General features: G+C 38.6%; 3 protein-coding genes across 3 annotated transcripts in view; all 3 read left to right on the top strand.

Moving 5' to 3' along the window:
• Positions 1-1,552: 1,552 nt before the first annotated feature.
• On the top strand, positions 1,553-6,612 carry kctd13 (potassium channel tetramerization domain containing 13). Its single transcript, XM_079232788.1, has 7 exons — positions 1,553-1,592; positions 2,505-2,765; positions 3,349-3,518; positions 3,682-3,771; positions 4,078-4,130; positions 4,342-4,537; positions 5,202-6,612. The coding sequence occupies exons 2-7, from the start codon at positions 2,528-2,530 to the stop codon at positions 5,439-5,441; spliced, it is 987 nt and encodes a 328-aa protein (XP_079088914.1). The 5' UTR covers positions 1,553-1,592; positions 2,505-2,527; the 3' UTR covers positions 5,442-6,612.
• A 770-nt stretch (positions 6,613-7,382) lies between these two features.
• Positions 7,383-14,582, top strand: LOC306749480 (uncharacterized protein; the record flags this gene model as incomplete). The annotated part of the gene is made up of 13 exons (XM_079232784.1): positions 7,383-7,456; positions 7,880-8,000; positions 8,120-8,276; positions 8,890-9,267; positions 9,365-9,652; positions 9,747-9,916; positions 10,106-10,253; positions 10,509-10,607; positions 12,716-12,846; positions 12,953-13,057; positions 13,143-13,283; positions 13,646-13,696; positions 13,950-14,582. 13 exons carry the CDS (start codon positions 7,383-7,385, stop codon positions 14,178-14,180), a joined length of 2,094 nt encoding a protein of 697 aa, XP_079088910.1. The 3' UTR covers positions 14,181-14,582.
• A 2,603-nt stretch (positions 14,583-17,185) lies between these two features.
• Positions 17,186-18,778, top strand: part of xpo6 (exportin 6) — a 12,737-nt gene continuing 11,144 nt past the window's right edge. Inside the window, exons 1-4 of the mRNA XM_079233699.1 lie at positions 17,186-17,270; positions 17,561-17,673; positions 17,935-18,132; positions 18,468-18,627. Coding sequence (XP_079089825.1) covers positions 17,219-17,270; positions 17,561-17,673; positions 17,935-18,132; positions 18,468-18,627 — 523 coding nt within the window. The 5' untranslated portion in view covers positions 17,186-17,218. The remainder of the gene's footprint in view (positions 17,271-17,560; positions 17,674-17,934; positions 18,133-18,467; positions 18,628-18,778) is intronic.

An 18,778-nucleotide genomic window follows, 5' to 3' on the forward strand; every position in this document is an offset into this window, starting at 1 on the left:
TTAATGATAGATCAGAGTAAACATATCTGTGTTATTCCCCCTGAAAAATGTGGAGATGTTGTATCTACAGTGACCAATAAAGGATAACGAACATGATCATTTCACGATCATTTCTGTAAATTGGTTTCTGGTTGTTTCAGTTTGGCCACATTATCTTTGTATTTGCCAGAAGTGGTAGCATACTCTCACATCTGCGTCATAGACCTTGACAAATGTAATATTGACGTTACTCACTGTGACCCCTAGAGGGCAGTACACACCCCTGACTCCAGGTGCATGCAGGTCAGTCTCATCCCGCTTGATGATAAATTAACATTATTAAAAGGATTGACTGATCTCCACCACAGAACATGTGTGGATTGATCAAATGGAACTTGTGTTATTACTTATATCATTTGCACATATTACTCACGTTTATACTGATATTAGGGTACATTACCACATTTGCAGTTGCTCGTTTTGACCACTGGAGGGCAGTAAAGACACATGATTGTCAAGACAGTCCAGTAAAGTGTCTCCACAGTAACCAATTGATAATTAGATATATAGATAGATCTTCACAATGACCACTAGAAAGCAGTAAACACCTATGACTCTAAATAAATTCAGGGATATGTCATCCCGCTTGTTGCTAAAATAACATTATTAAAAGCAAAGACTGATCTTTACACCAGAAAGCAGTTGATACAATGTAACAATTGTCATTTAAGTAAGCACAATAGAAAAAGGTGTATTATATTAACATTACAAATGTCACCCCAATAGTCACAGTTGGTCATTGGGGGCCAGTAAAGAATCGTTATTGAATACGAGTGTTGTGATCATTTCTGTAAGTTTTTACAATTATGCCAATGTCCCAGTCTATCATCTGTAAAAAAAAATAAAAATAAAAAAAAAGTAATATTGGCAACGTTTATATGGGCATACTGTTTATGTAGCAGTGTAACGATACTGTAGACTTTCTAGTAATGTGGAGCTGTTGTATCTACAGTGAATAGGAGAGGACAACGACCGTGATCATGACATTAGCATTTATGTAAATTGGTTTCTGATTGCTTAAATTTGGCCACTTTCTTAGTATTTACCGGAATATGAACCAACGTTTCCATTACAACAGGTGGCGCTAGCGCACGTTACACGCTGCTGTTTGACGCGCAGCTTGTGACGCAGAAGAAGAAAGCAGCGGAAGAAGATGTGCGAGTTTCGTTTCCGAGTGACCTACTTAGCTTCTCCTGTTAGCATCAGTTAATAATCGGTTTCTCCCACAATGGAACTGGCCGTTCTCACGATAGCGATTAGCATTTTTTGATGGCAAGTTTAAAATTTTTCCCCCCAAGAAGCGATTAAAAACGAATGAGCATTACGAGCTTAAATCGCAACTAAATAGACGGGCCGTCGTTAGCCCTTTTGATTCAGCTAGCGAGGCTGGCTGCGATTAAAATGAGTTGTCAAACGTTAGCTGCGTTGTGTTTTTTGGGCTGCGAGTATTAGCTGAGTATCGATTGGTAGCTAATTTATCGCTTACACATCCAGCTATCTTGGCTCAACGTTAGCTAGGTTCACTGTTGCAGCTCCCTTGAATGTTCAGTGTGGTAAGTACACTTGTTTTATAAGCTAACGTTAACTTATCACTATTGTAATATATTAGCCTCATCAGTTAGCATCTATCTCAACAAGTAACTAGATCTCAGTCGTTTTTCAGATAACGGTGCTTGTGTTATGTTGACACCTGATCGCACTGCTCAGCGGCAAACTGAGAGACAACAGACGCCTCAGTCAGTTTCAGGACGTGCAAGCTGGTTATGGAGGTGTATTACATTAAAGATTAGGGGCTGTTCTGTGTGTAAAAAGCTCGACAGACAACTGATGCACTTTACACACAAGGACCTCGTCATTGCTAGTTAGTTGAATTATACTTGTTTTTTCAGTTTGGAAATACATTGAATGTCCATTTATGCTATTTTCACATCCTTGTTTTTTCTCATGTTAGTACAGAACGAAATATATGTATTTTAAGTACAGGACACTGAATGGGTGTGGTAGAAACTCTGTATTGAAGAGGGTTCTTCAGTCATTTGTGGCAGCTCAATTTCCATAAAGTTAAGCTGAAAAATATGTGCTTCTGGGTATCATTTCACACCCATCTTAAAAAAAAGACCCATCAATTTTTGTAATAGTAAAGGATATATTGTGGTCGCTCAATTTCTTGCTCAAATATTGTTCTCACTGCAATTTGCTTTTTACCTCCATATTCCCAACCTTTACAGTTACTTAAAAGTAACTTTTAAGCCATTATATTTCATACTGGATGTTGTACCGCATCTGATGTCGACTGCTTTCGTGAATACAAATAACCACATCCTCAAAAGAGTACTTCCGATTCAGCCATTATACATGGGAAACTGAAGAAATTATCAGGCACTTTCACATTAATATATAATCCTTCATCACTTGTTCTGGTCCAAACCTACACTAACAAGTCATCATATTCTTCTGTGTTACAGTCAGGAAGTGACTCTTCAGCCCCATGTCTGCTGAGGCTTCAGTAGGCAGTCATGCTGCTGACTCTGCCCAGTCTGCTGTTTCCCAGCCTGACTTCAACAACACAGATGAGTTTAGAAATCGAGGTCTTCTCGGGAGCAAGTATGTCAAATTAAATGTGGGCGGCTCACTACATTATACCACTGTTCAGACATTAAGCAAGGAAGAGAGTCTGTTGCGGAGCATATGCAATGGAGGAACGGAGGTTTCCATAGACTCAGAAGGTGAGTGGATGTGTTGTCTGAGCACTACGATTTTTACTGGATCGACATTGTTATTGTTGATGTCTTGAAGGTTGTGCCAGTGATATCTTGAATTTGAACAGTATGCAATATGATTCTGTATGCCTTTTAATAATGTACTTATTTCAGGTGCCTTGTTTTCAATTTGTATTACTTCTAAATTCCTAAAAAAACTTTTCATCATAGTGTGTATTTTATTCAGATGTAAAACATGATTTATACAATGGAGGGCCATTGTGCAACCTTTGTGAACTTGGACAACAAGTATCACACTTGTGTTGTCATCCAGTTTTGTGCTGTAAGAAATCAACTTACAGCACAAAAGAGATTTGTCGGCAAGATGTTTCACTCTTACATGCGACAGGATTGTCTGCAGTGACTGTTATTACCAACTTTATCTTATGTGGCCTTTAGTACTGGTTATATGCGAAAGGTGTGTCTATGTTGGCTGTTTCCATAGTAAAGGACTCAGTGCACACTGGGACCATTATCCAAAGAAAAAGTAATTAAGATTACTGAAAGTTGCCAATAACTGAACACTTTTTTTTTCCCCCTGCTTGCACAGGTTGGGTAGTTTTGGATAGGTGTGGCCGACATTTTGCACTTGTTTTGAACTTCCTCCGAGATGGCTCAGTACCACTTCCAGAGGACCACAGAGAACTGGATGAGGTTCTAAAGGAGGCCCAGTACTATCAGGTGCAGGGACTAGTCCAGCACTGCCTCAGTGCCCTGCAGGTAAATAGCTACTTGGCCGACTAAAGAAGAAACTTAAAGACATTAGTTTGGACCCTGGTGTTTTGTGATAGGTGTTTCATATGTTATCCATGAGGGATAATCAGTATTTACAAACCAGTGTTGCAGCTGTGTTTTAATGTACTTTCTTTCTGTTTACCTTCAGAAACAAAAGGATGTCTTTGAAACTGTGTGTCGCATCCCCATGATCACCTCAGCCAAAGAAGAACAGAAGATGATTGCCACTTGTAGAAAGGTACATTTTATTTCAATCAAATAAACCACTGACAAATGTGTTCAGATTATCAGCTGTGCTAATTGCCTAATTGTCCAGCAGGCTCCTTTGTACCAGGAGTTAAACTGTTTCTCTGTACAGAATTAAAAATAATAGATGGTTTTAATTGATTTAGACGTATGAGCCATACAAATGGTTGTCTTCTTTGTTTTTGTCTCAAGGAAATATGTCTCTTTATGTATATGTGTGTGCACACAATTTGTGAAGACAATGTTCCATTTATCGTCTATGTAATCACTTGGATGTATTTGTGTCTCGTCTCTACAGCCGGTAGTAAAATTGCAGAACAACAGAGGAAACAACAAATACTCTTACACCAGGTAAAATAATACGGCTGACCGCGCATGTGTCCTGCAGAGACTGTAAAAGAGTATGAACAACTATTTGAAGAGCCAGATGCTGCCATAACAAATTATCAGTGGTTCATGTGTTCACTTGACCTTGATTTTTTAGCTTCATTATTTGGAGTTGGGAAAGTGCTTATTCTTCTTTTCAGTTGACACTTCCTCATTCTCTCTCCCTTGTGACCAGCAACTCTGATGATAACCTGCTGAAGAACATCGAACTGTTTGACAAACTCGTGCTACGCTTTAATGGCCGCGTCCTGTTTGTCAAAGATGTGCTTGGGGATGAGATCTGCTGTTGGTCTTTCTATGGTGAAGGCCGCAAGATTGCTGAAGTATGCTGCACTTCCATTGTCTATGCCACAGAGAAGAAGCAGACCAAAGTAAGCGGGACATATTGTGTACACCAAGTCCTTAAAGCAATCGTTTTTAGACATTTTAGCACAAAGATAAGAAGCACCTCTAAAGATAACTAACTAACGCATATCTGGCACATACCAGTCTGCATGCTGAGCTGATCTAACCTGCTTGAGTGTCCAATCCCAATCTCCCAAAACTCCACACTCGCCTACTCACAGACTTTGAGGCACAATCCCGCAAAGTCTGAGAGTGTTTAGTTCTGTCTCACTGTCAAATCATCGAGTGTTTGCGTGTTCTCTGGCAGACATTTCTAGCCTTTTATGAACCCTCTCTTTAAATTCACATTTCTGCAGGCATTGCCTCAGGGAATTACCCACAATTCATAGCAATGTGACATTAAACATGGGATTACCAGTGGAACCATGGAAGCGTTAAAAAAAAAAGGTGAACAAAGAGGACTGCACATAGGTGTTCAGCCTGGAAAATTGAATTTACTCATAAACATTAGTGTGTGTGTATATACTACACATATTTATTCATCAAACATTTCCCTTTGTCATTGAAACTGTTTTGACAAAAACAAGTAAATAGAATATTTGATAGGACCTTATTAGCTAGTATGAATTACTGCTTTTGATGTGAAATATATCATTAAATGCCAAGGCTGAATTTTTTATTTTTTTTTAGGTTGAGTTTCCTGAGGCTCGAATCTTTGAAGAGACCCTTAACATCCTCATCTATGAGAATGGCAGAGGATCTGGTCCAGGAGGCTTGCACCTTTTAGATTCAAGAGGCTCAGGCTCGTCACTGGGAGGTGATGAAGAGGGTGCTACGGGAGGCGACAGGCGAGTAAGACGGATCCACGTAAGGAGGCATATAATGCATGATGAAAGAGGGCCCGGTCAGCAAACTGTGTATAAGGACTAATAATGTGAAGCATAAGGCTCAGGAGAGTGAATTTATATACGTTCATTTTTTTCTTGACTGCCAGAATGAAAGAGATGTCCTTGATCATAGCAATAGCTCGGTAGCTAGTTATGTCATTAAAATATCTTAATGCGTCACTGCACAGAAATGTAGGAGTCGATGACTGATCTGGAACTGAAGTAAGAGCTGTTTTGACATGAAAAATGCTTCTGTTTACAAGAAGACAAATTGTGTACATTATTTAAATAGGAAATGTGTAAAATTACCTGGGACATGAAACTGGCATAAATATTGCTTTTCAAATGTTAAGGAACTTCCTGTATGTTAACGAATGGGCTTAAAAGCCCATCCCCACCTGTTATAGTGGGTGTTAATGATATGCACTGGCACCTCCTCTGTTTGACTTATAGGAAACACCATCAGTCTGTTTTATTTAGGTTGCGAAACATCGGTGGCCTAAGTTCATAAATCCATAAATTGGACTGATATGCTGTCTGGCAGAAATGAACAGAGGATGGTCAAGTTTAGCCTAGATATGTTAACACTGGAATAAAACTGAGTAGCCATTTAAGGAAGGTTGTCTATGAATGAGATTGTTGAGCAGCTCCATTTTCTTTATTTAAATTATTACTGCTGTTGCTTCAAGATGTTTTTATTAATTAATTTATGAACCTAATTTATTGTTTGGTATTTAACTTTTGTATTGTATGCAATCTTTGTGTTAACTAGTGCTCAAGTGAGTTTAAATTTTTTGAAATGATATGATGCACTCTATAGCACACACCAGATTTATAATGTACTCCTGTAAATGACTAAATAGTGTACTTACATTTCAGTTTAATGTTTCATGAGGAACCGTGATCATTTCTTTGATATTGTATTTTATTCTGAGCCATGATCTTTCACTTTCGCTTTATGTTTTATACTGAACCACTGAAATGTGCTGCAAGTAATTGACCATACAGTGATGATAAAGGCAATTAATACTTGTTTTTATTGTTATTCCCCCCTGGGAGAGGATACACATTTTCTTTCCGATATTCACCAGTGTCTTGAGTAAACAGGATCTCTCTGAATATTGGGGGGGGGGATAGCATTGAATGAGAACAATATGTATCTCAGACCCTTAATAATATCACCTTTTGAATACCTTCAAATATGCACTAATATGACTTCCGTCCTATTGTGGTCATGGGAATGTTCTGAATAAATTACTTGTGAAATCAAACTTTAACTTCTTGGTTTTTCTTTCTCTTTTTACCTGAAGTATAATAAAGAAATTGACTCAAAAACATACATTGTTAACAGAAAATAAATGGATGTTACCCACAGGATGTTTCTTACTGTGTTTACCTGATATGCTCCCAAACTGTTCATTCATTTAAACTGCTGAAAAGACTTAATTACTTTAGAAGCCGTTGCTCAAGTCAGTGGCATGAATTGTTTGGATGTGATTCAGCATTACTGTGTATAGGCCTCAAAAGTCAAGATTGTATTTATTTGTCACTGCACTGAATTAATGGACATATGTACAATAATATTAAGGCACACTAAATTATAAATCTCTTCAGAAGATGTAATGAATGTGGAAATGTTCTTTGGTGCTATACCATTTTTCTTTTTAGAAATGTAGGAAAACTGTTGATAATTAAAGAAATTACTAAATAAAGGTAGCCCTTGAGAAAAACGTTTGAGAGTGAGAAAAAATATATATATATATAAACCCACTTCCACACACGTGTATTAGTGTATATGTATATTAGTATATGTGTGCGTGTATATATATATATATATATATATACACACTATATGTATGTGTGTGGAGGTGAGTTTTTATATTTTATTTTGACAGGGCGTTGCTCTGGTCTGGTCTGATGTCACTTCCGGTAACTTCCTGGGGTCTCCGCTGGCGCCAAAAAGAAGCCACCATAGCCAGTAATGATGGTGTCAGAGAAGGAGGCAACGGCTATCCGCAAGTTTGTGTGTGGTCAGCTCCGCGGTGAGCCGAACCTCAGGTATAGTTGTTTTCAACTGTTTGTACTGAGACTTAAGTTCACTGGTCTGTGCCTCGATTGTTTGCGTGTTTGTTGACAGTTAATGTTGCTAACTTTGGTGCACACGGGCATATAACGTTAGGTTACCCGTTGAATGATTCCAGGGTTATCAGCTAACCAGCTGCATGTTACTCATTTATAACACTAACACTGCAGTCGCTATAACTTTAATGCGCCATGTTTCTCATAAAGACAACTCAATACGTGACCTGACGCACATGGCACCTGTTATGGTTTGTCGTTTACTGTTTTAATATGATTTCAAATCAGTATAGTGTGGGTGTGTAAATTGTCAGTCCCATCCTGATCCGTGTTCAAAAACCCAAAGACCGTAATTGATTCCTCTCTCTCGCGATATGTCATCTTTCTATTGTCTTATTGCAGCACGCTGACCTTAGGGATTTTAAAAAGGCGATATCTTGCACAGGTGCGTTGTGAATCATTAAGTCCAGAAGCCAGAAGTATAATGAAGCTGGCGGTTGAAGAGCAACTGATGGAAATGCAGGTATCTGAATTCTTCCTTCACAGCTTGTTTCTTTTAATGTTTTATTTTTCTGTCTGTAGATAATTTATAGTTATGTAGTTATTATTGTCACCATATACAAATTTGTTTTTTCCTGGTAGGACAATGATGAAACTGGAAGTGAGTTGGAGACCAGCAAGAAGCCCCAAAACAAAAGGAAGAGAGAGAAAGAAAGGGACGAAGTGATTAGTGGGGAAGAAGAAGATGATGATGAGTCAACGGCAAAGAAATCACGTCGTCAGTCAAACTCGTCATCGGGTAGGTTTCTGTGGTCTATTTATGAGTTTAGATGCCTGTAACTTTAATAATCTACAGCGTGTTTTACCTTAAAGTTACTTAATAAAAAAATGTCCTGGGCCGTCATCAACGGGACCAGGTCTGCAAGACATTTTTATTTTCATTATGGATTAAACTTTAGATCATTTTTCTTGAATAATTGTTTGGTCTGAAAAAGAACCCATCAATCCATGGTGATGTCATCAAAGGTCTTCTTTTGTCCCTCCAACTGTCCAAAACATACAGAGATCCAGTTTACTGTGAAATGAAAAAGAGATATGTATAGAAACCTCTCATGTGAGAAGCCAGAACCAACAAATAGTTGACATTTGCAATATCTCAGGGACGCCTTGAGTTTATATGAATTAGGTGGTCAAAGGTCACTGAGGCCTAACGAAACATGTTTTGGCCATAACTCAAAAATAAATATGCTAATTAGGACACTTTCTCACAAATGTCTAATATGATGAAATAATTAGGTGATGCAGCATGACTGTTTGGCAGAAGCACACCGCCGTGAGGCTGTAATTCTAATTTCAGTGAGTTGTGTTGCTCCGTTGTAAACCATTGTCTGTTCTTGTGCGGTTAATGACAGAATCTGAGGAAAAAGACGACTGCAAAACAGGAAGTGAGAGTGAGGAAGAAGAGGGAAATAATTCTGAATCTGAGGATGCAGAGCAAGAGGGGAAACAATCACAGCGAAAGACAAATGCAAACGGTAAACAACAGATTAGCAGTAAGGACTCAATAGATGAGGAAATTAATAAATCGGAAGAAAAAAAGGAGAACAACCCAAAAGAAAAGGTGATGAAGAGAGCTAATGCAACAAAGAATGGAGGGAAAAGAAGCAGCAATACAAGTCGAGGAAAGAAAACACCACAGAGCGATGAAGAGAATGAAACGGACACGGATAGCAAGTCAGAAAAGAGTGACAAAATCAACGGGAATGACTCTTCAGACGATAGTGAAAAAGGTGACTACAACTTTATATTTGCCTATCCAGTACTTAAATGTTTATTAAGTTCATGTTTTTGTTTGACTTGATTTGATTTTGTTGTTGTGTTATGCAGAAGAAAAGCAAAAGACAAATGCAAACGGTAAACAACAGATTAGCAGTAAAGACTCAACCGATGAGGAAATTAATAAATCCGAAGAGAAGAGTGACTGTGAAGACACCGCAAAAGAAAAGGTGATGAAGAGAGCTAATGCGACAAAGAATGGAGGGAAAAGAAGCAGCAATACAAGTCGAGGAAAGAAAACCCCACAGAGCGATGATGAGAATGAAACGGACACGAATAGCAAGTCAGAAAAGAGTGACAAAATCAACGGGAATGACTCCTCAGACGACAGTGAAAAGGGTGACTACAACTTTATATTTGCATAACCAGTACTTAAATGTTTATTAGGTTCATGTTTTTGTTTGACTTGATGAGTTTTTGTTGTGTTATGCAGAAGAAAAGGTCTCGGAGGAAGACAAAAACAACAAAGTGGACTCGGATTCATCGTCACTCCCCTCATTGGATGATGAACAGCATCGTAGAAAAGAAAAAACACACGGTGATAAAAAGAAGAAAGCCACGAAAAAAGAGGAGAAAAAAGAGAAAAGCCCGAAAAGACAAAAGGTGAGCCGATGAGTGATGTTATCAAGCTTTGTATAAATGTAATATAGTCTGTCCAACCCTTTTTCCAGAATCTTTATATTGAGTAAAGGTGCCTCTAAATTAATTTGATCCCTCTCCGTGTTTTTGAATGGAGTCAGGGTTAACGTATCTTCTCTTCACTACCTGTCTCTCCTCGGATTCCTCCTGCAGGATGACGACAAAGCTGTTGTGAGGCTCAAGCGGTACATTTCTCTATGTGGTGTGAGGCTGAATTACAAGAAGCTCCTGGATGGCTGTCGCTCTGTTCGCTCCCAGGTCGCTGTTTTGAAGAAGGAGCTTGAAGGTCTTGGTGTCCATGGTCAGTGGGACATTCACCTTTTCAACAGACTACACATTCTGGGTATAGTTCCTACATGTTTCTAGTTGATTCTCAGTGGTGAGTAAAGGCGATATTTTGGGAATCCTAATGTTGTGTCACCAGAAAGCCAACTTCATACACAACGTACACAAAAAGATCTTCGGGCTGCCAAGATATTTTGACACTATTTATTTGTTTAACTCGGAACTGTGTGTGTGTGTGTGTGTGTGCGTGTGCGTGTGCGTGCGCGCACAGGTCAGCCATCCATTGTGAAATGCAAAAAAGTCAGAATGAAAAGAGAGGAATCTCAGGAACTAGCTGAGCTTGATGTCAGCAACATCATTGCCACCGAAGGTAACTATTTGTGTCTTTTCTTGAGTGTTGACACCCATTACCAATGTGAATTAGATTATTATTATTTTTTCAGTTTTCTGGAGGAAGTGTCATTTTTTTTTTAATTAGTTTTTCTCAGTAGCCAAGCTCCGTTTCCCCTAAATTAGTGTAAACCCCGTAGTTGATTTTACGTCTGGATCAATTTGAGTTCTAGATAAGCACATTGAAAAATGCATTGGGCTTGGCAATTATAGGATATTGGTGGGGGGAAATTATAACATTGTTAATGTAACGAGTACGCACTGAACGTTAACATAGTTGGCACTGAGAGGAATTGTAGACGTTTACTGGTTTCTCAAATAGAAAACGCTTCATCATCCAAAGCAATATCAAATATGTTGCATTCACCACACACTGAAAAATAGTATATTTATAATGTGAAAATATTTATAAAGAAAGTTAATGTGGAAACCTCTTCCAGGTCGACCGAAACGCAGAGGAGCCTCAGCATGGCAGGAACAACATAACCCTCCACCCTCTACATATCTGCACTCCCTTAACTCCGGCTCTGATAGTGACGAGGAAAGCAATACACACAAAGGGCGGAGGCGAGCAACCGACTGGGCCAACCTGCAGGGGGTCATCAGTGACGATGCGGACAGCAACTGACAGTGATGCCTCCTCTTGTGCTGTGTCAAGACTTCATTTGGATATGGACATTCCCTTTACTCTGTACATCTTGGGTGTATCCGTTATTTTTGTACTTTTTTTTTTTTTTTTTTAAAGTATTTCGAAAAAGGAAAAAAAATGTTTTAGGTCAAATGTATTGTATTGTTAAATGAACATCGATGTTATATTTCAAATAAAGTTATTGTGATCTTATGGAACAACTTTTTTTTAACCAGGGAACCGAAGCATAGTGTCAAATAAACGGTATATAGAACAGGGAGAAGACATACAATTAATTACAGGTACCAGGCAGCAAAGTAATACACTAGTAAAGATAAAAATGGCAAATTACAATGATTTCAGTAATTCTGAGTTGAGCTACACAACTTTTATATTGTTACCTTAGGACGGTGGTTCTCAAATGGGGATATGTGTACCTCTGGGGGTATGTGAGATATAAAAATATACATATTTAATATGAGCTTTCATTAAAAAAAAACTTTTAAAATAGTTATTTAATAAATATTCAATAACATATGTTAATAAACTGAATTGTGTATATTCTATATTAAATCAGACCCTGATGGCACAGCGCTGTATATTAAATCTTTTTACCAACCAAAAATGCTTTGCACTGGTCGGCCACTGCCTAAAATGTGTTAGGAAATGTGTCTTATGTCTTAGGAAATGTGTGCGGCGGAACCAATGTAAGAAGGTTTGCATGTACGGAATATTTCGCAGACGGACCGCTCCGTCTTTACCGTTCTCTTCGTACATCTATGATCCGCAAGCACTACAGGTCAATGACATATTTATTGTTAATTACTTTAATGTCACGTATTGCGTTTTTGTCCGAGTACAGCAGCATTATGTTGTGTTGATGCTAATAAATGTGTCAGTACTGTTTTCGGACAACGTCTGGATACAAAATAATAACTGCATGCATGTGACCCTCAATTTGCTGCACGTAACCCGTCCGTGACCCATGTCTGTGACAGATATCACAACAAATCCGTAGTAGAAGAGGCACTTTATTGTGTGTGTGTGTGTGTGTGTGTGTGTGTGTGTGTGTGTGTGTGTGTGTGTGTGTAAAACTAATAAAATCAACCTAGTGAAGCAAAAAGTAAAAGGGATATTATGTAGTAATAATTCAAGGTATAGCCTGCAATCACAGAGCCAGTCCAATAAATGTGTGTATTTACTTAACTTCACTTCATGTGTACTACTGTTTGCCTTGATTATATCATATTTATACAATGCATATATTATATACATGATACTAAATGTATGTATTTGTTCAAGGCCAAGCCCCTTTGCTCCAGGATATACAATGTCCTACAATGAAAATAATAAATATTCTATAACCCTTTCCCTATAAGTTTTAGTATTTTATATTAACTTAAACCCGAACTACACATTCCATGCAGGAATGGATGATGATGCACCAGATGAGGCCTTAGCTGAGTTCAAGACAAAGCGCCTAGGAGGATGGGGTGTGGTTCAGATAGCTGCTGGCACTGGGCTTGCTGTATATGCCATGTGGGTGGGAATCCTCCAGCCTGGCTTCCGAAGAGTCCCCTTGAGGCTACAGGTATGGTTTACATCTTAATAACACTTTGAATAACTATGTATTAACTATTCTTGTACAATCTGTACAACAATTGTTTTTATCTGAAGCTCCTTTAAATTCCTTTCAGGTCCCGTACATTCCTGCCAGTAAAACTCAAGTAAATCATGTAATGGCGTTGTTTAAAGGTCGAAAGGGGGGCCTTGTGGATTTGGGATCTGGTGATGGCCGCATTGTAAGTATATGCAAGTTATTTTGGCGCCTTTTTTTTTGCGCTGGTGAGCAATGGTTTTTGACCGTGGTCCTTTTTAACCCTCAAGGTCTTGGAAGCACATCGACAGGGTTTCACTCCTGCGGTTGGTTATGAGCTCAACCCTTGGCTTGTTCGCATGGCCCGCTTTCATGCCTGGAGAGCAGGCTATCATGAGGAAGTGTCGTACCGACGGGAAGATCTCTGGAAGGTTTGACATCACTTGTATTATGGCATTAGTAACACTCTTTGAACATTATAGTTGGATTGGAAATGTCTCCACTTCGAGAAGAAAAAGTTAGCAAGAACAACACAGTCAGACTCTTTCCATCTAAATTGCTGACAAAAATATTTTTTATATTAGCAAATATGGATGTGAATTGAACAAACATCTTTGTGAATAATACACATACAGGTACCTAGTGGTATAGGATGCCCTTAGGGTTAACTTTATTATTTATTAAGTACAAAAAAGCAGGGGGGGTTTGCATGTTATCATTGTATTTGTGTGTTTTTAAAGATTAATTGTAAATAAAATGGCCTATTAACTACTTACCTTGTATTTCATCACAGGTCGACTTGACAGAATGCAAGAATATCACAGTATTTTTGGCTCCTAGCGTGGTGAGTAAAAGAACCGATAAAACTAAAATATGAAGACCATCTCGATGTAGCACACAGACAATAAAATAATGCAGAAATTAAGAGGAAATGTATCTTATTAAAAGCTTTAAAAAATGTAAGATTCCTGATTCCAAAAAAACATATCTAAGAATAATCTTTCAGCACATGGTTCAGATTCATTATTATGGATCAATTTCAGTAAATTTCTGTTGACGTACTACAGTAATTTTGTACTGTGCTCTTGTGTTTCTAGCTTTCTTTGCTGCAGCAGAAGTTGGAGACTGAGCTTCCTGATGATGCCTTGGTGGTAGCTGGTCGTTTTCCCTTCCCTGCTTGGACACCCTGCAGGATTGAGGGAGACGGTGTGGACAGAGCCTGGGCATATAGAATACAAGCACAAAGACAGCACACCTTCAAGAAAAATGACATGCCCACAGATAGCAACCTCAACAATGAACTAAACAAGGACAAAGGATCCATTTGAATTGGATCTGGATCACTGGAACATGGATGTTCTTCATCTTTTGCACTCTATAATAGTAACATTAAATCGTACTGTAACTCATTAACTTACTCCTTATACGATGACAATACCCTTTCCTGGAAAATTGAGGACATTTATGCTAACTTGACTGTCAGTTGGATTCTTTAATTTGTTATCAGCAAAGTTTGAACCCTGTTTGAACCAGAATCTTCAGAGCCTCAAAAACACTGTCATTTTTTTAAGAATGACATACCTGGAGGGAGCAAGCTTAACAATGTTGTATCACCTGTATTTGTTCTGCTGTGTTCAGTATGTGTCACAACATTAAAGATTATTTTATTTTTTAAGTGTTTATTGGTTTTAGATATTATTACTTAATGATTATTATTATAGAAATTCCACTTTGGCTGACGTTCAATATTTGTATACATTGACTAAAACATTTCATTGTTGTAATATATTGTGTACAATAAATAATTTAAACAAAATTATGCATTCGTTACACGATCCACGTCCTTCCAGAATATAACTAAGTATCATCATTAATCATATGTATGTTATGTATAAGAAAAGACAATAAGGGGCGAGAAATATAAATGTTCTGAGAGGTGTAGATTTCATCAAATCATGTTTGGAAGGTCCTGTAAATAATAAATCAGTTTTGAGGGAGTAAACGTTTCCACGCTACTAGCAGATAGACGATATTATATGAGCTATGTGTATATGCTTTTAAGATTTAACAAAAATATAGAAACGTAAATATGTAATATATTTAACTTAAAACCACTGCTGCTTACTTTTTCATTTGTATTTGCATAGTGTTACAAAAACGCTGTCAGTATTGGTAACAAAACAATGCGTCAATTTTAAAAGATTGTAACCGGAGATCGTGCTTTTATTATTGTGACCGGTTTGACACGAGCTGATTGGTTTGGTTATTTTTTTGCAGCAAAAGAGGAAGTTGCGAATCGAACCCTGCAACCAGCGAGCTAGCTGTATCCTCGAGCCGCCCTAAGCATTGAGGAGCGGAATAACAGGAACAAGCGCGCACAGTATTATACATTTTGTGTATTTTTTCAAAAATCACGTGTCAGCTGTACATGCTAAGTGTGCATATTCACCCGTTGTGAAAGTACAAACGATAAAGGCCGTGACAACCGGCCATAGAATGATGTCTGTTTGACAGCTAGCTAGCTAACAGAAGTGTGTCTTCATCCTTCTGGAGGAGCTAGCAGCGAGTTAGCCATCCGCTGCAACGTTAGCAGCTGGGTAACTTCACTCCGGACCGCTTGACATAGAAAGCTAATTAACGTTGCACGTTTCTCCCGAGCTGGACCCGGTTTTAGCTAACGTTTAGATGGTCCACGTTTAACTAAACGGGAGATAGAATCACAACAACAATAATGAAGATAACTGACCAACACGAGATGATTCAGTCTTAAACCGAACTTAGTAAAAAAAACGCGTTTTATTCGTAAATTAACTCTGTGTTAAACGTTGTTATTGTAGGTGAAGTCAACGAGAAGCTAGCTTGGCGGTTGGTGTGTTGCGTGTCGACCCGAGCAGGAGGGCAGACCACGATGAGCCCCCTTTGCGGTTACGTTAGCCAGCAACACCTTAGCTTACGTTAGCGGCAGAACTGACGAGCCGGAGAGCTCATGTTGTCGTATTACTGTGATTAATCCGAGAACAAGTAAACTGAAGAAAGCATCTCGGTCAACTAAACATGGTAAGTATCATTTTTTTGTAACGTGTTGGTTAGCTACGCTAGTTAGTCACGTTGTCGTCCTGTCTTTCTTGCTAGCAGCTAACGTGGGTGCATAAGGGCTTGATTCATACATTTGAACAGGAATATCCAAAGTTATGTTTGTAATGTGTTCAACTGTCTTTCCGTGTCGTTAAAACTGTACGTGTATGCATTTGCTGTCCTCCCTGCAATATAACGGTTTATGTGAGGGCAGGTAACGTTATTTCACGGGATGTGACAGCTCGTTAAGCCATTTCACGGTACAAGACGCCCATCTTGCAAAACAGAACATTTGCAGCGAAGTAGTGTTGAGCCTCGGCAAGTTGTGGCTTATTTGAGGAATTCAGACGTGCCTGTCACAATAGCTGCTCTTTAACATCTCAATGTGCTATCTTGTTTACGCTAGGCAGGGCTCTACTTATACCTGTCGACACCTGGTTTTGATATAACGATAATGCAATTGTTTAAATCACAACTAGATTTGACCTGTATGGAATTATCATGCACTCCTCAATGCTGAACTAATATATATGAGCAAGTCAGATCGCAGTTGTGCCAATCTGTGTGAATTATTTCTTTCATGAGACTATACCAGTACATACACAACAATCAGTGATACGTGTTTAATGACCAACTATGGCATCATGTGAAGATAAGGTTCCAACTCACTAGATCCAAGAGTGACCCACTTGAGCAAGATGGTGGATAAGGCTGCAAGCACTGACATCTCACTAACATCACAAATGTTTCCCCTTCAAATCAACCTACTTGGCAACATGTCATTATTTATCAACACATTAATTGATAAGAACTTATACAAAAGTTAAAGGCATAATAAATAGATATGAGGTATGTAGGATACTTGAATGTTAATGCATTGTTCTCTTCACTGAGAATGGATTTCTTGTTCATAAAGAGGGGTTTTTAGTGTCTTATGATTGGTCTTTTGTTGCGAATTGAACCCTATTCTTGAGCCGTCATAAGCATTGAGGAGCGGAATAACAGGAACAAGCGCGCACAGTATTATACATTTTGTTTGTTTATTTATTTTGTTTATGTATACTGAAGGACAAGCACACAACCAAAATGTGTCTGTCAAACTGACAGATACTGGTCCGTGAGAACTTTGTAATCCTAATGGCTAGATGATGTTGACACAAATAAGGCATTCAGAGATTTGGATTTTGCATATTGTCAAATAGATTGTCTAAATGTGCTTTTTGTCCTTTTTTTTTGTTTTGTCATCTGATAGGCTTCAGAGGAGGCATCACTGCGTGCACTGGAGAGCCTTATGACTGAGTTCTTTCACAGCTGCACAACCAATGAGCGAAAGAGAGAAATAGGTAAGTGTGGCCTCGTAAAACCTTGTCATACAGTTAGGTTTTTTTTCGAAGTTGACACACATTTGCCTGAGCAAGTCCTGATCCCCATATACCATGTACTGTATACATAGGTTTCGTCGTCACTGTAGAGTGTTTAATGTGACCTGAAGTTATTTGCTTTCTATTAAAAGTATTTTTTGCGTCACTTTTTATACACTTCCTGTGTTGTGGCGCATTACTTTCGGTCTGTCTGTAAGTGAACTACTTCAATGTCATGTACCTCGGTCATGCCTACTTCCTATTTTCTGCAGAAGAGCTGCTGAATAACTTTGCACAGCAGACTGGAGCGTGGCGCCAGTGCTTGGTCTTTCTCTCCAATACTCGGAATGAATACGTAATGATGTACAGCCTAACAGTATTTGAAGTAAGTCCTTGCGATAGGAGACTCATATTTTTAGCTCTGAGCACTGCTTAGAGGCCTCTTGAGTTTTTTATACTTTGAAAATAAGAAAGTACACAAAGAAAGGTATTGAGAACAGAATTTGTTTCACACTGTTCCAGTTTCCTCATTTCTTGAATTCTGCAAAACAAGTTTGTTAAGAACTGGAACAAAATGTTGTCTGTATCAACTTGTAGTCTCTTTCAGACACAGCTTTGACCACTGATTGCTCCCTTTTACTTTCAGAACCTGGTGAACAAGATGTGGATCGGTGTTGCTTCACAAGACAAGATGGAGATTCGCAGCTGTCTGCCCAAACTCCTACTTGCTCAGCACAAATCGGTGCCCTATTTCATCCGTAACAAACTGTGCAAAGTCATTGTGGACATCGGTCGCCAAGACTGGCCAATGTTTTACCACGATTTCTTTACAAACACCCTTCAGGTAAGCCCTGCTGATGTCATGTATGCTATTGAAAGGTTTAGCGTACGCATCAATCATCAGTTAATAGGTTGTATGTTCTTGAATACAAAAAAAAAGTTGACACAGATGTCACATTAAAACAACAAGATCACAAAACCATAGCTTCTGTTGGTCTGAAAGCTCTATGTCTATTGTATATATGGTTGCAATGTATTGTGAATGTTTAGAGCAAATTTGGTAAAATAATGTGAAGAATTGTTCATTTGGTGGCATGTAAAGCATTTAAAAAAGAATACAAAAATGCTTCTCTCTCGTAGTGGATAAGCTAATGTCTGTTAATCTCTTGTAAACTACAGTTGATCCAGTCCCCAGCTCTGGCTTCATTGGGGTTGATGATGTTGAAAACCACATCGGAAGAACTTGCGTGTCCTCGAGAAGACCTGAGTGTCGCCAGGAAAGATGAGTTGCGTAAACTTCTGCTGGCGCAGGTACCAACAGTGCTTGGACTGTTGACGGGTGAGAACAACCTTTAATACTTTATGCAAAAGTGATTTCCCAATGTAAATGTTTTTTCTTCCCCCGGTTGTAGTTGCTGGTTGGTCAATTGTAGTGATTTATTACTGAATTACTGGTTGATGCATGCACATGTCTGTATGTAACTGAAGTC

This window comes from Taurulus bubalis (genome assembly GCF_910589615.1).
Source record: "Taurulus bubalis genome assembly, chromosome: 17".
Taxonomy (NCBI): domain Eukaryota; kingdom Metazoa; phylum Chordata; class Actinopteri; order Perciformes; family Cottidae; genus Taurulus; species Taurulus bubalis.

Excerpts from the sequence above, each read along its gene's own strand:
- kctd13 (XM_079232788.1), top strand. The coding sequence starts at position 2,528 with ATGTCTGCTGAGGCTTCAGTAGGCAGTCATGCTGCTGACTCTGCCCAG. Across the intron at positions 2,766-3,348 it reads GGTTTCCATAGACTCAGAAG|GTTGGGTAGTTTTGGATAGG; the intron begins GTGAGTGGATGT and ends CTGCTTGCACAG. Across the intron at positions 3,772-4,077 it reads TGATTGCCACTTGTAGAAAG|CCGGTAGTAAAATTGCAGAA; the intron begins GTACATTTTATT and ends TCGTCTCTACAG.